The 15,926-nt window shown below is 31.0% G+C and overlaps 1 protein-coding gene across 50 annotated transcripts in view; it reads right to left on the bottom strand.

Moving 5' to 3' along the window:
* LOC145243857 (oxidation resistance protein 1-like) overlaps positions 1-15,926 on the bottom strand; it is an 886,868-nt gene that overhangs the window by 328,311 nt on the left and 542,631 nt on the right. For all 50 annotated transcript variants that reach the window (XR_013862960.1, XR_013862953.1, XR_013862955.1 and 47 more), the window contains one exon: positions 4,117-4,217. Coding sequence is in view for 37 of the 50 variants with exons in the window: in XM_080106914.1 (XP_079963040.1) it covers positions 4,117-4,217 (101 nt within the window). In the remaining 13 variants the exon portion in view is untranslated. The remainder of the gene's footprint in view (positions 1-4,116; positions 4,218-15,926) is intronic.

Raw genomic sequence — 15,926 nt, 5'->3', positions numbered from 1 at the left:
TAGCAATCTCATTATTTGTGTCTAACCAGTTATAATAACAATCTCATTATTTGTGTCTAGCCAGTTATAATAACAATCTCATTATTTGTGTCTAACCAGTTATAATAACAATCTCATTCCACATTGGTCATGGAACCAATTACTTGAGCTTTTTAATGGGGTTTCAGGAACCCCTGCTTTACCCCTGAACCACTAATGTTTTGACAACTAAAAATATCAGACAAACAGGATTTCTATAAACCAATTTTTACATGAAATAAAATTGCTTAGCAGCTGTATCCAAATGTGTTAACATCATTCTATGTTTTTTATTGTCCGTGCGTTTGCTCATTATTTACAGTACAACATATTTTCTCAACTTTTTTCTTCCGCTATTTTCTTTAAATTCAGTTTTCATTTAAAATATATGCATTTTATTGTCTAAGCAAAGGGTATGAATTGAAAGAGAAAAATCTTCCACTCTCTTTTAAGCATTTATATTCATTTAAAATCCATATACAAACTTGTAATTCCTATCTCTTCACAATTTTGAAGATAGACCCACATAATCGTACATATTATGAAAGCAGAACATAAGTATTTCATTTTGATCAAAAAGAGGTAAAACATTTGAAACCTGCTTTCATACTTAATATTCATACTTATATTTCATACTTGATATTCATACTTATATTTCATACTTGATATTCATACTTATATTCATACTTATATTTCATACTTGATATTCATACTTATATTTCATACTTGATATTCATACTTATATTTCATACTTAATATTCATACTTATATTTCATACTTAATATTCATACTTATATTTCATACTTAATATTCATACTTATATTTCATACTTATATTTCATACTTAATATTCATACTTAATATTCATACTTATATTTCATACTTAATATTCGTACTTATATTTCATACTTATATTTCATACTTAATGTTCATACTTATATTTCATACTTAATGTTCATACTTATATTTCATACTTATATTTCATACTTAATGTTTATAAAAAGGAAATACAACAGTTTACTTTATTTGCTTTATAGCTAAAAAATTATAGAACTCTAAAAAAATAATAGAAACGGTAATAAGGGATGTAGGGCTTAAAGTAAAAGTGCACAGGCTTCTACAATAATTCTGAAATGCCGGATGTGTTCTTTGAATAACTTCAAAACTCTGGAGTCAATTTAATCCAATTATTAAACACAAATTTCACAATTGTCATACCAATTTTCAAAAATTGGAATTTTCAGAAATTGGAATGGAGGTAGTTTTATTTTTTTAATATGTATATTTATTTGAAAAAAAAAAAAAAAGTTGGCAGATTAACGAACCCCCTGACAGACTAACTAACAACAAAACAGTCTCTGAGTAGTAAAACTATATTTAAAAAGAAGGAATGCTAGTCATAGAAATGGACAGACTTAATGGCATTTTTCTAAACTTTTTGCGCGGCTGGAATTTAAAAAACAAAAAAACTTAGAAATTAACCAAGTTCTAATGATTCAATCAATTTGTAACAGACAACACAGTCTGCTGGATTAAAAAAAAATGTACCTCCCCTTCTCCCTCCTGCTCGACTGAGAAAGAGAAAACTGCAAGTTATTTTTGTACAATATCATTGATGCGTGCATTCCAAATTTCCATTTTTCTTGTTAAAGAATTAAAATAAATAATTCACAATTTGCTGCATTTTTTTCTAAAGAAAAAAACTTCTATTTTTGGTAAATTTTAGTAAGAGTTGCTTATGAATGATTGATGAGTCAAAAATGGCCGATTTTTGTTTTTATATACATTTTTGAAAGATTTGATGCAATTTACAACAACCATCACAAATGCACACACACACACATATATATATATATATATATATTGCTGTCTCATTATGTTCATTGTCATTTCTGATGATGAATGTTAGTTGAAAAAAAAAAAATCAAGAGACAAGTAACTTTTATTAATTGTTATTAATAAATTTATGAGCTAAACTGCATAAAATCCCTTGGTTGTTTTCTTCATTGAAAATATTTTTTTGAGACTCAAATCCTATGAAATGTAAGAAATTTACACAATAGTTTCATATTAAAATAAAAGTAAAATATTCATTTTGAGTTTTTATACACGATTTTCTAATACAAAATTTGCTAAGTTTCTTATAATATCAGCTGTCATTTGCTTTTTGTCTACATAGACAAAGAAAACATTTAACATTACTACTATTAATACTATTACTATGATGTTTGGTTGAATTAAATTCCTTTAATTTAGCATATGTGCGTTGAAAGTGTTAGAGACATGTTAACCTTGAAAATGACACATTATCTGTATAATTACCTTTCAAACCCATTTTAAAAAATGAATTCGTCTGATTGTCAAAGATGAAATGCAATTTTTTTTAACCCCTTTTTTCACCACCAAACAAGACATATTACCACTCGAAAAGGGGCTACTATTTGGGATCACGTCTAATAGGGGAGTTGAGCAGTGAGATGTTTGTTTAGATTATATTTCAACTTCTGCAGTTTAGTAAGTCAGGAAAGCAAGTAAGAAGGAGGGAATTTCCAAGTCTTGCTGTCCGAGAGGAGAAACTATTAGAGTAGCAGGCTTTCTGACATTTATGAACCTCAACAGTAAAGGGGGGAGATTTTGCTGCTTATAAAGTTAGTCGGGGGTTAGGGTTAGTCGGGGGCACGTACATTGATTAAGCACAAGTGCTTTTTTGCAGTAATTGAAAAATAACTTGTGTTAAGATTTCAACAATTTATTTTAAAATGAATTGTTCCAAAAAATCAAATTATGTCATCCCAGTTTGAAAAACCTATTTTTTTTAGCCTTTTTATTTTAATGTAATTTTAATACAAATTTCATTGTTATAGTTTGAAATAAATTAGAATTATGAAGACTAACAGCCCAAATTCCAATTTATCTTAAATTGTTCTTAATGTTTATACACGGTTGAAGTAAAATAAATTGCTTTCAATTATTAAAATAATTTCCAATGCTATTGATTATGTTTATTCTTTCATTTATTTATTATCGTTTATCTTTGAATTCAGGTTTTGAAGCAAGACAAATCATAAACCTATGACGTCACATCAAATCTATAATTATTTTGTTAAGGTAATGTTTTAAGCTCTATTTATAAGTCTAAATAGAATATCAGACTAAAGATCTCCAGTTTTCTCAAGTTCATGGCATCTGCTTTATTTGTTGGGAATGTATTATTTACAATTACTGTAATCTTTTCCATTTCTAAAAGTATTTCAGATTTCTAATATGTCACAATGAGACAAATTCTGCAATTTCATTAAAAAAATGCGACTGATGGAAAATTTGGAACAATGTTTATTGACATAAAATAAATTAAAAAGTGATATTTCATTAAAAAAAATATTTAGCTGACAATCTTTTCATTTATATTTGCAGGAAGAATCTCTGAGAGACCACTTGGATGTTTTGGCATTTTTCTAGCTATTATTCAACTCAACAACTGACTATTACGATGTCATCCCACAATGCTCAAATGTTGATTATATAAAAAAAGAAAAAAAAAATTGTTCTTTTTTGTACATTTTTTTTTTTTTTTTTAGATTGCAAGGCTATTTTGGAAAGATTTATATTTTTCCAGTAAATACATTTAAACTTTTTTTTTTCATTTATTTAAAGAGTATTTAGCTAACATGAAATTATTTTTATTAAAGGTAAAATACAATTTAAAAAAAATAATTTTATTAAACCTTACATATAATAATTATTTTAAAATTATTACCAGTTGGTTCGGATGTTTTGTTATATGGCATATCAATCTTTTTTGCATTATTTAATGTCGAATCTGGTAAGTCATGCTTCAAATATTTATTAATGGTGTTTAATTTGTTTTGTAGAGAAAAACTGTAGATCTTGTTTATGACTTTGCAGAACATGATTGAGTTTTGCAAAAGAAAAGGGAAAAACTCAATGTTTGGTGCATTTAAGTCAGGAAGTTAATGCCTTCAGTCTGATCTGGTAGCATCAAAACCATTAACATCACAGTAAGTTATACAGGTAAGTGAAGAAAGCAAGTACCGAATCTGACTAGAGTCTTGCTAATTAATGTAGAAAATGTGCCTACCTCATATGGAATGGTTCCCACTGGTTGGGGTTTGCTCTTCTTCCGTTCGAGTGGGGCTTTTTCTTTTTCCTTCTCATCATCAACAGTCACCTGTAAAGGTTCTGAAAAGATAAAAACGAAAATTTTCATTAAATTACAGAATTAACAAATACAAATCATAATCAGAAATACAAAAAAAGCCATAATAAAATAAAAAGTAACATTGTCGTCGTAATCAGCAAGAATGAATCTCTTCATTTAAAAACTTTACTAGAAGGAATTTGACTCTAAAAATAAGTTGCCAGTGTCTGATACTACCAGAAGAGCATAAGCATTTTCTAATTCCTTTCCATCAACTCCGTATTGAACTTTCCATCATCAAATGCATGGCATTAAATGGATTTCTTCTGTGCCGCATGATGAACAAGTTGTTTTCTTGAAGCTTTGACCATTCTCAAAATAACACAAGTGAAGATACTTGCATTAAAATATAGTTTTTATTTTAGCTTTTTATACAATTTCTTTCTTCTTCAGAAAACGTTTTTTGGATGGAAATCACCAAAACTACACACCTAATGTGCTTAAACCAATCATACCTTTCTTATTTGCGGGTCAATTTTTTAAAACAATGATACGGATGGAAAGCGAATGAAATTAGCATTCCAATAATGTTAATTTCATATGCCTTTAAACATTTTTATTATCCAAGTTTAAAATGGAAAACACTCAAAACTGACGAACCAGAAAAGGAAACACATTTCATACTTTACATTCTGATGAAAATCGACGGGCTTAAATTTGATTTAACCTTCTTGACATTTCATATGCTATTTAAGCCCAGACAACCGGTTGCAGTGTCATGTGAAGTGGGGTTTTATGACAACTAGAACTGAAGATATGACTCATCAAAGTTAACTTAGAATAATTCGAAATTTATAAGGTATATCGGCATACATCATTAAGTTTCATATGAAAAATAATTAAAAAATTATTTTATTTATTTAAAAAAAACTTTTTTTTTACAAAGGAGTCACCACTTATTAAAGCCAGGAGGCGATTCGAGGATAAGTATTAATGAGTGTACAGTAGTCAATGGGAAAATGTTGTAGTACTCGTTAATAGTGGAAATTCGATAAATTGGATTACTTAAGGGGATGGCTAATCAAGAACTTGTTTACATTGGACTTGTAAATGATCGTACTGTAGTCAGTTGGAAAACAGGTGTGCATTTCTAAGAAAAAAGCTTTGTTCATGGAATCCACATTTAGGTTTAGGCACAGATAAAGAGTTGGGGAAATTATTGATAGTGCTTTCAGTCAGATGAGTATTTTTCATGAAAGTTTGGCAAAGGGGAAACCATAGATTGGAGTTCAGATGAACACTTGCCATAAAAATAACGATAGAGCAGAGGCTCTTTTTTATGTGTAATATATAAATACTTGATAGTTTTTAATAGTGCTGTCATTTTTTTAACCTTACGTTTTGTTGAATTCCACAAAATGCTAGTGGAATAATGAACGTAGAATTGCATAGAGAGTTCATATTCCCTTTCAAAAAATAGAAAATCCTTTCATATTTTGTTTGCTTTCATTTTATTAAACTACTTTTTTACTTTGAGTTTGATAATTTAAAAAATAATTTTTTTAAAAAGAGTTTTTTAAAGTTTGTGAAGAAATAAAGCACTGACAGTGTTTTTCGATGCAATCTTTCTAGACCGAAGCAATTTAATGTTTTTAGGTGAAAGAGGGGTGGGGAGAGATGGAGAAAGAGATTGAGAGGGGTAGATAGGAGTTTTAATATAAAGATGTTTTACACTTTTTTAATCCCTTCTATTTTTTTTGGGAGGGGGGAGGGGGCTCCCGAGCAACGCCAGATAGCCTTGTTATTATTTTCTATAATTAATTAGTCAAAAGAATTTACTCATTTTTGAAATATCTAAACTGTGTCAAATTCATAGTGAATAAAGTGTTTTTTTTTTGGTTTTTATTAAATAAATCCATTGTAACCTGCTTCCTAATAAAATGTAGAATTGCTTATGACTAACAACTGGGATACTAAGAAATTCTATACTAAAACTTTTCTCAGTTAATTATTTAACAATAGTTTTTATTTTCTCATGTCTCCACCCCCCCACCAAGTTGCAGTTTTGCCAAGCCTGGTATAAATATCACCATGACCAGATGTCTTTTGAACTTTTCCATATTTAATTTTCAACATTTTAATCACATGACCTTACCAAGGAGTCTTGTTATGTGAATTTTTCTACAGTATTTTTAACTTATGTTTTGATTTTCTTTACTAGATTAATTTTTTTTATTGAATAATAGTTGAAAGTAAAATTTGATAAATAGCTTGATCAGAAAATGCATTCCGAATTGTAATAAAATTATAACGGATTATTATTAATTATAATGGCGCCTTAATTTATATGAATTTTCAAATCGACAATTTAAAGCCACCAATGCATTTTTCAGTTTTGCTTGGTTTCAAAGAAATTACCATTATATATATATAAAACCATTTTTTATTTATATTACCACTAAAAGGGAAAGAATTGAAATTCTTTCCCTTTTCCTTCCTTGTACCTATTTGTGAATTATTCCATGGATTTCTGCCTTTTGGATTACTTTGGATCATCTTCCAATTACGCGATTCCCTTGGATTTTACTTGTGCGAATGGAAATTTAACTAACTTTCTTGGATTCTACATCTTTGGATTTTACCGTCATTGGAAATTTTACCCTTCACCAGACTATCCATTCACGTGAAATCATTTTATTCACCTTATTCCCTCTGCTTCACTTTTTGTTATCAAGTAAGATCTATGACTTACTTGTAGTTTCATTTAATACTTTTGCAAGCAAAATCCAATCCCGTATTTTGCTAAATCCTACCCTCTGATGAGAAGGAAAGTATTTCTTCGAAACTCCGCAGATTAAGGACTATCCACTTATTTAGTGTTTTTTTTTTTAAATTAAATATGTTCTTAACTCTTTTTCAAAGTGTTTTTTTAAACATGTTTTATTAACTACTTGTTCTTTATATATATATATATATATTAAAAAGTTTGACTCCTGTCTAGGTAACCTACATCTAAAATTTCAAGTGTTTAGATCCAAAATTGGTGGAGGAGTTTGGTAGAGTCTGCAACGATCAACTCTTAACTTTGACCTCTTGGCAACCAAATGTTCGCCCCAAAACTGATTAAAAAGCTTGCTGCATGTCTGAATACCCTTTATGTAAAATTTCAAATGTTTAGACCCAAAATTGGCTGAATAGTTTGCTAGAGACTGCAAAGGTCAAATCTTTTGAACTTTTGACCCCTTAGCAGCCAGATTTTCAGCCAAAAGCCGATTAAAAAGTTTGCCCTATGTCTGAATACACTTTATGCAACATTTCAAATGTTTAGACTAAAAATTGTCTGAGTAGTTTGGTAGAGACCGCAGAGATCAATTTTTTTAAAACTGACCCCAATTTTAACCCCTTAACATTTGTTTTGGACTTAAATCAAATTAAAAAGTTTGATCCATGTCCAAGTAACCTACATATAAAAATTTAAGTGTTTAGACCCAAAATTGGCAGAGGAGTTTGGTAGAGTTTTCAAAGGTCAAATTATTGAACTTTGACCCCTTGACAGCTAATTTCTAGTCGAAAACTGATTAAAAAAAATTCCCCAAATCTCAATACCCCTTATGTCAAATCTCGAGTCTGTAGACCTAAAATTGACAGAGTAGTTTGGTAGGGAAACGTACACACACAAACACACACAGACAATTTCACTTTTATAGATATATAGATATATAAAAGAAACTACCGTTATATATATATATATAAAAAAATTACCAGTCGTAGAAATTTTCAGATTGGTATCTGGGAACACATTAACTCACGAGGAGAGATGCAGTATGCACCCCAGTCTTCGTTAAGACATGCATCTAGGAGACGGTAACTCTGATCTAAAAACCTGTGTTGTACTGTATGCTTTGTCTTGTGGCAGTCGTCTACATTGACAAGGTTTAGCAGTAATAAAAAAAAGTGTGGTTGCTTTCATCACTATAAACAAATCATCTGTGTGGATTTCCGAGCAACTTAACAGTTGTGGCGGAAGCTCATACGTCGAAATCGACAGGAGAGTCCATCACCATATATAAGCTATTCAAAGTTTTTTTTTTTTTTTTTTTTATGCCGTTACATTTGATTTGTGAATGACAAATTGATATCCAAAGGACAAGTTTGATGTTTGACTTTTGAATTGTGATTTAAAAAAAAAAAAAAAAAAAAAAAAAGAATTGGGTTATTTCAATTTGTCAACATAATTATAACACGCCTGAATAATTTGTTGGAAATTTAAAAAAACAAAACAAAAAAAAAACATGTGAAGAATGCGAGTTAAGAGTTGTTCAAAATCCACATGAATTATTCAAGTGTGTTTTTAATATTTTTAGCAGAAAACTGTAATGAAATCGTGATTATGTTTAAGTATGTGAATTTAATTCTTGAAACCTTGTTATATAAAGGTAAAAAGAAATACATACCCAGAAATTCTAGACACAAATTTGAATTTTCCATTTCTAATAAACGCTGCATTATTATCTAATAAAAATGAATGATGAATCTTGCAAAGTTTGTGCTATTGAAAAAAATATCACGTTTGATAAAATATGTAACGGAGTAAATCGATTGGATTTTTTTTATGTAAACAACAAAGACTCATTGATTAGACTGAGTGAAATATCTGTCAGATGCAATGCTATAGCAGTCTAACTTAAAAACGGCCGATTCTTCTAAACTTAAAAAAAAATTTTTTTTTTAGAATCAATTTTGCTGAATCAGTTTAAAGGTGTAAAAGCATTGGACTATTTCAAAATCCCTTCCTTCAAATACCCGATTGCATTCAGCATTTTAAAACGTGGATAAACCTTGAAACTGCAGGAAACTTTATTATTTAGTAGACAACCCCTAACATACTTAATTAGTATTTGTTATACATATTATGTAATATCCGTTTTGCAAATGATTTATCAAGGAATACAGAATAACGTCATAAAGGATGAATGGTAGGTTTGTGATATCACTCAGCGTGCACGAAGACAAGATACAAGCAAGATCCAGAGATTTTTAGTAGAATACTCAACTCTCCGAGTTTAGACAATTTATATATCTCTCGCTCTCTCCTATATATATATATATATATATATATATACATACACACACACACACGCGCGTGCGCAGAATAAGTTTTTAATAAAAACAAGAGAGCAATATAAATTTTAAGTAATAATGACGAAATAAATATTCCGGAATGCGAATATAAGACCTCACTTTAATGCAATAATGCTATAAGACGTATAATTACCGGTAAATTATCAATAGCTAAACAATTCAAAACTTACAAAAAAATTTAAACTATAAAAAACTAAATGCTTAAATTATACGAAATATGTGAAGGGGAGAAGTAAAGAGCAATCGATAATTTCATTTCATACCTAAAAAAACAAAGAACAAAAAAAAACTGTGACAATCTACATGTGACAGATGGAAAAGTAATATATTTAGATTCATAAACAAAAAGGTTGAACATTAAAAAAAAAAAAAAAAAAAAAGAATCCTATAAAAATAAATTCTCTCCTGCAAAATGCACAAATAATTATGGATCTTCAAACATCTCAAAGTTGGGTTGTAATACAATACAACCCCGGGATACGGTGGCCCTAGGATACGTTTTTTCAGATCATGATGTAAAATACGATGTTTTCCCGACCCCTGGTTAAAGTATTTGCCCCGCCTTACGGTGTTATTTATATTGTTATTTGGTTATATACATGTGTATTATATACTGTACTGTATTTTGTTACTAATTTTTAATGCGGCATCCCAGGGTTCTATTGATTGATATGGCAGCAATCTTTTGTCTGTTCAAGATACTAGGTAGCAATGTTTATTGCCAGAAGTAAAAAATTATAAGTGTAGTTTTGGATACTTATCTGAGGGAAAAACGGATGTGCACATATTAAAAGTAATGGCAGAATCCTTAGAACACGACCTCAATGGTTAGAGTATTTGGAAGAATTCAGTTGTAAAATGATATTTGCCTGAAGATTCAGTGCGAGCGACTGAAAATCAATTGTGCATTACTTAGGATCTCTTTTCCCCAGTCATGGCTGATGGAATGAGAACATGCTACCTCTGAAATAAATAAAGGCTTCTATTTGAAATTCAGTGCACATTTCCGAGTTTGACAAAAAGATTTCCAGAGTTTGAAAAGGTACACCTAATAAAGGTTGGAGATTACATCGACTGAAACATTATGAAAATGACACTCAAGATGAAACATTATGAAAATGACACTCAAGATGAAACATTATGAAAATGACACTCAAGATGAAACATTATGAAAATGACACTCAAGATGAAACATTATGAAAATGACACTCAAGATGAAACATTATGAAAATGACACTCCAGATGAGAACAATAGTCCGATGAATCCAAATATCACGATTAATCAATCCTCATCTAAAAAAATTCAGAAACAAAATATTTTTTCATATAGATAAACATGAACACTTTGGTAATTTCGAAACAAATTTATCTTTAAAAATGTGACTGTAAAGAAAAAAAATCAATTTGAATTTTCACTTGCAATTTAGAAATAGATGATAATTTCTTGAAAATCAAGTCAATTCCTTTTGAGAAATGAGCATTTGAACACAAATGTTAAATATTTGTCAAGAAAATAAAATGATATTGCAAGACAAAAGAATCTATTACATTAAAATCAAAACAATCATTCCCTGAAAATATGTATAAATCACCTTATTCAAGAATGTTATTTCAAAATAGAAAATGAATCCAAACTTTAGATATTCCAATGAGTATGCATTCTGAAATGTTTGAGGCAAATCTACGTAGACATGAGTACACATGCCTTTAATATCTTTCATCATTAATAAGAAATGCTAGATCCCGAGATTATAGTTTTCATGGTTGCAAGCAAACTATTAACAACCTTATCTATAATGATGATAATAAAAAAGAGTTTGTAAATGCAAAATATTTGATCTATCGAAAGGAATTGAAAATGTGAACTCCTGCTACATTTTTTTATTTCGATATAAAAATTGAAGATGGAATATTTCTTTATAAAATGATAAAGAAATTATTTTCCTTTTCATATTGTCTGTATGTTACATAAAATAGTATCTGCGCAAGGTATAGGTTTCAAACGAACATTATAGGTGCAACTACACTATAATAGCGAAATTAGGAAAATGTAAAAATTGATTTAAAACAAAAATAAATAGTATCTACTGATTTTTTTGTGTCAATTTCAATTAAAAGCAATCATATCTACTTAACTGGCATGTCAGAAATACTTAAATATTACTGCATTATTAAAAAAATTAATAAAAATACACGAGTTTTCAATCTTTACCATAAAAACCCTCGCCATATTATTTTGAGAACATATGATATAACAAGGGAAATAACTCAGTTATGTTAAAAACAAGGCAAGTAGCTAATATTTATGATTATGAACGCACAAGTCATTAAAAAATTGGCAATAGTTACATGGTTTTTACCTCCCCTTGGAACCCTGGTGATTTTTAGCCAGATATTTTATTTTCCCTAATTTTTGTCAAAAAATGTTTTAACTTTATCTACTTTATTATTTTTCGCAACTTTCGGATATATTCATTACTGTAACATGACAATTAAGTAAAAACCATTGGTTTGACTTGAAATTCAATATTAAAATTCTTGGATTTCGCAATTATAGTATAGTTTTTTTTTTTGTTTTACAAAGGAGTCACCACTTATCAAGGCCCGGAGGCCACTCGAGGATAAGGGTTAATGGGTATACATAAGTAGTAGAAATTTTGTAAATTGGATTACTTGGGGGATGGTTCATCAAGAACTTGTTTACATTGGACTTGAAGACAATCAAATTGTAGTCAGCTGGAATGCAGGCAAACGGAAGAGAGTTCCACAGGTGTGCAGTTCTAAGAAAGCTTTGTTCATGGAATCTACGTTTGGCTTTAGGCACAGATAAGGAGTGTGGGGAATTATTGGATAGTGGTTTCAGCTAGACGAGTGTTTTTCGTGAAAATTTGACGAGAGAGAACCATAGATTGAAGCTCAGATGAGCACTTGCCATGAGAATAATGATAAAGCAGAGACAGGCTCGCAACGTCTCTTCTGTGGGAAAGAGGTTGCAGGGAAGAGAAAAGGGTATCCTCCACTAAGCTATGAAGTCTATTTTGAACTCTGTCCAGGCGGGATAAGCTGCTTCTTGCAGCTGCTGCCCAGATTTGACAACAGTACTCCATCATTGGCTGTACCTGGTTTTTATATAGGTAGAGAATTGCATCGGGAGTGAGATATCTACTGGAGCAGTAGAAGGATCCTACTATTTTTCCAGCGGCCTTGGCAACGGATTTGATGCATGTGCTCCATTTCAGATCAGGAGTAAAGATCAAGCCTAGAAGCTTGTCAAAACATGCAGCCTCCCTAAGACGAGAGCCATTCATTTCAACTGATGCCAGATGAGGATCAGAGCAGTAATGATCTAAAGATAGGAGCTTGGTTTTAGATGCATTAAAAGTAACCAGCCACCGCTTTCTCCATTGTACCATGTGCTGAAGATCAGAGAAGAGAGAGTCAGAGAGAACTTTATCATTTCCAGCCTTTGATGTGTTGCCATAGATGGTAGTGTCGTCAGCATAAATGTTAACGAATGATCTTAGGGTGTTATTTGGGAGATCATTGATATAGATCAGGAAGAGAGTTGGGCCCAGGATGAACCCCTGAGGGACTCCAGCATTAATGCTATAAGCTTCTGATTTCTGCTCATCAACCACTACTCTTTTGAATCTATCTGACAGAAATGATTTAATAATTGAGAAAACATTTCCAGCTATACCATAGCTGGAGATCTTGTGAAGTAGACCTTTATGCCATACCATATCAAAGGCCTTTGGTATGTCAAGAGCAATTGCTCTAGAATGGAAGCCTCCGTGAAGAGATTCACTAATTCTATGAAATATAACCATTAGCATATCTGCTGTAGATCTAGCAGAACGGAAACCGTATTTCGTCACTAAGAAGATTATTTTTGCTGAGGTGTTGACTACTTCTCTATTTAACAGATTCCAGCAACTTACTCATGACACACAAAAGACTAATTGGTCTGTACCGAGAGGAAGATGACCAATCACCAGAATTCTTAAATACAGGGCATATTGATGAGGTTTTCCAGAATGTTGGGAAGCAATTCTCCTTAAGACAACACTTAAACAGCTTTGTAAGTATGGGAGCTAGTTCTGGTTGAAGCTTTTTCAGCACTATAATTGGAATGCCATCAGGGCCAGTTGCTTTACTTGAATCAAGATTTTTGATTAGCTTGACAACATCACGCACATATATTTGCATGTCGCATTGCGTGTTTTCTGATACAGGCGGAAATAAGGGGGGGGGGATGACGGCCTTGGTCATATAGGGTAGAATTAGCTGCAAAGGTTTTGGCAAAGAGTCTGGCTTTGTCTGATGCTGCACTATGTCTGAATTTCTGAGAATAGATCATGTTACCATAAGATTGGCAGATTTAATACTCGCAGTTGTTGCTTTAGTCATAAGAATGATAAAACGAGGCGGGGATTGGCCTAACATTTTTAGTTAAATAAATACGGCATCATTCTGAAGCTTTTATTTTTGTTGTTGAAAGGCGATCCAAACATGGCAACTGGATATATATAAGGACCTGCTGTGAATTAGGAGCATTTTCAGCAGGAAGTTGGACAGCAAGATATTTGTTCACATTACATTAAAAATTCTGCATGCTGATACAGTCAGAGAAACCTGGGCAGGGAGAAGGGAATTTCAAAGGCTAACAGTTTGAGTAGAAAGCTTTCCAACACCTGGGTATCTCTACTGTGAAGGGGTGGGATTTTTCTGACTGAGATGTCAGAGTTATTTACCATGCAGAGGCACCCATGCAGCAAGTTCATTGGAGCACATTTTTTGAAAGTACTTGTAAAACAAGCACAGGGATGTAAAACTGTGGTGATGAGACAGAAGCTAGAACTTAGTAGATAGTGAGGAATATATTAGGTTGGAGACTCTTTTTTGAACTCTAAGACTGAGAGACTTGTGGCAAATACACCTGCCTGGATGACGCAACAATACTACATGCATGGGTGAATAGTATCTTTGGATAGATGCAGGAGACTGGTTTTCTAGCATAGTAAAGGGAGCCCACCTTCTTTGCAGCAGCCTTGGCAATGTTTTCAATGCATTTGTTCTAATTCATGTTTTCTGTGAATTTTAAGCTGAGGAGTTTAAACAAACTCTCAGGTAGGGTGTTATTAGTCGTAGTAATTAGTGGTCGAGATTTTCTTGTAATTGTTGCAGGAAAGAAGCTTAGTCTTAGTAGCATTGAATGTCACCATGCATTTACGTTTCCCGTTCTACTATTAGTCGATTAGTTAACTAATCAATTTGTCTCAGTGTTCTAGCTAACTGTAGGGTCATTCTCATCAAACATTCCAGATAAAAATTTAATCTGTGGTGTTAAAATGTGTATTAGTGCTGAGGAATATCAAACATGTTAACCTCAATTATTTAACTCAGAATTTTGTTATCTTCTCCATTGACCTTGGTCCCTTGACGTTTGTAATTCAGAAAAATGCCAACGACTTTATATTGATCTTTTTTGAATAAAAAATAAATCCATAGTTTGTATGAATTATAAAATAAAGAGCAAAAACAAACCTGATCTTTAAAATGTTGAAATTTTTAAAAAATTTATCTTTCCTGATGGTTTAACAAAACAAGAAAGTATTCCGCATTCAGAAAATTTGCAACAGCTTAAATTTTTGTTGTATTAGTTGCGTCATATGAAGTTGTGTTTTGCTCAATATATTTTGACACCAGGTGGCTTTTAATGGACAAAAAACAAAGTTGCTTTAAAAACTATCAAAATTTTAGCAGAATTGATCCATGGAATTCTGATAAAAATATTATTAGTCATATTAAAAATATTATTAGTCATATTAAAAATATTATTGGTCATATTTTAAAAATATTATTAGTCATATTAAAAATATTATTAGTCATATTAAAAATATTATTAGTCATATTAAAACTATAGTAAAAAATAGTTATCTTTTGTTATTAGCGTATGAATTTTGTGGTGAACATCGAAAATAGAAAAAGCCGACTGAAACTTTCATTACTTTTTGTAAGCCATGAAAATGGCTTCAAATTGTATAACCCTCTCAAGTTCATTGGTAATTCGCTTTTCCCTTAGCTCTGTGGTGGCAATAAGCATTCTCATAAAGTGATTGATGGCGGCGAGATTTGTGATGATAGGTGATTTGCTTTCAGATGTTGATTGTGGTTCTGCTTATGAAAGGGATTTATTTGATTCGAAACATTACAAAAAGCAATTATAACAAAATTTATAAACTAGCAATAATATTAAACATTATTTAACTAAATAATATTAAACATATTATTTGGTTAAAAGTGTTGATGTTACTAGTGCTGGTACTAGGGGCTTATGAAATCTCTGCACAAATTTATGATATGGAGCACCAACAAGAAAACTATTCTCCTACCAGCTAGATTTTCGGTGTCAACCACCGATGAGTCATTTTATGTCAAAATTATTTTGTATACAATTGATTTTTAAATTCATTTGTTTTGCAGGAGTATATTTTGTTAAATAGTTTGTAAACAACAGGTTCTATTTCTTGTGGGTCTCTGCCGGATACCACTACGCCGGGTCAGAATGGACCTGGATGAAGTAGCAATCAAAAGCTGACTTCACA

The sequence above is a fragment of the Euprymna scolopes genome, chromosome 22 (assembly GCF_053919585.1).
Source record: "Euprymna scolopes isolate OS-2025 chromosome 22, ASM5391958v1, whole genome shotgun sequence".
NCBI classification, from domain to species: Eukaryota; Metazoa; Mollusca; class Cephalopoda; order Sepiida; family Sepiolidae; genus Euprymna; species Euprymna scolopes.
The sequence above is the reverse complement of the archived record's forward strand: the minus strand, read 5'-3'. Positions and strand labels throughout refer to the sequence as shown.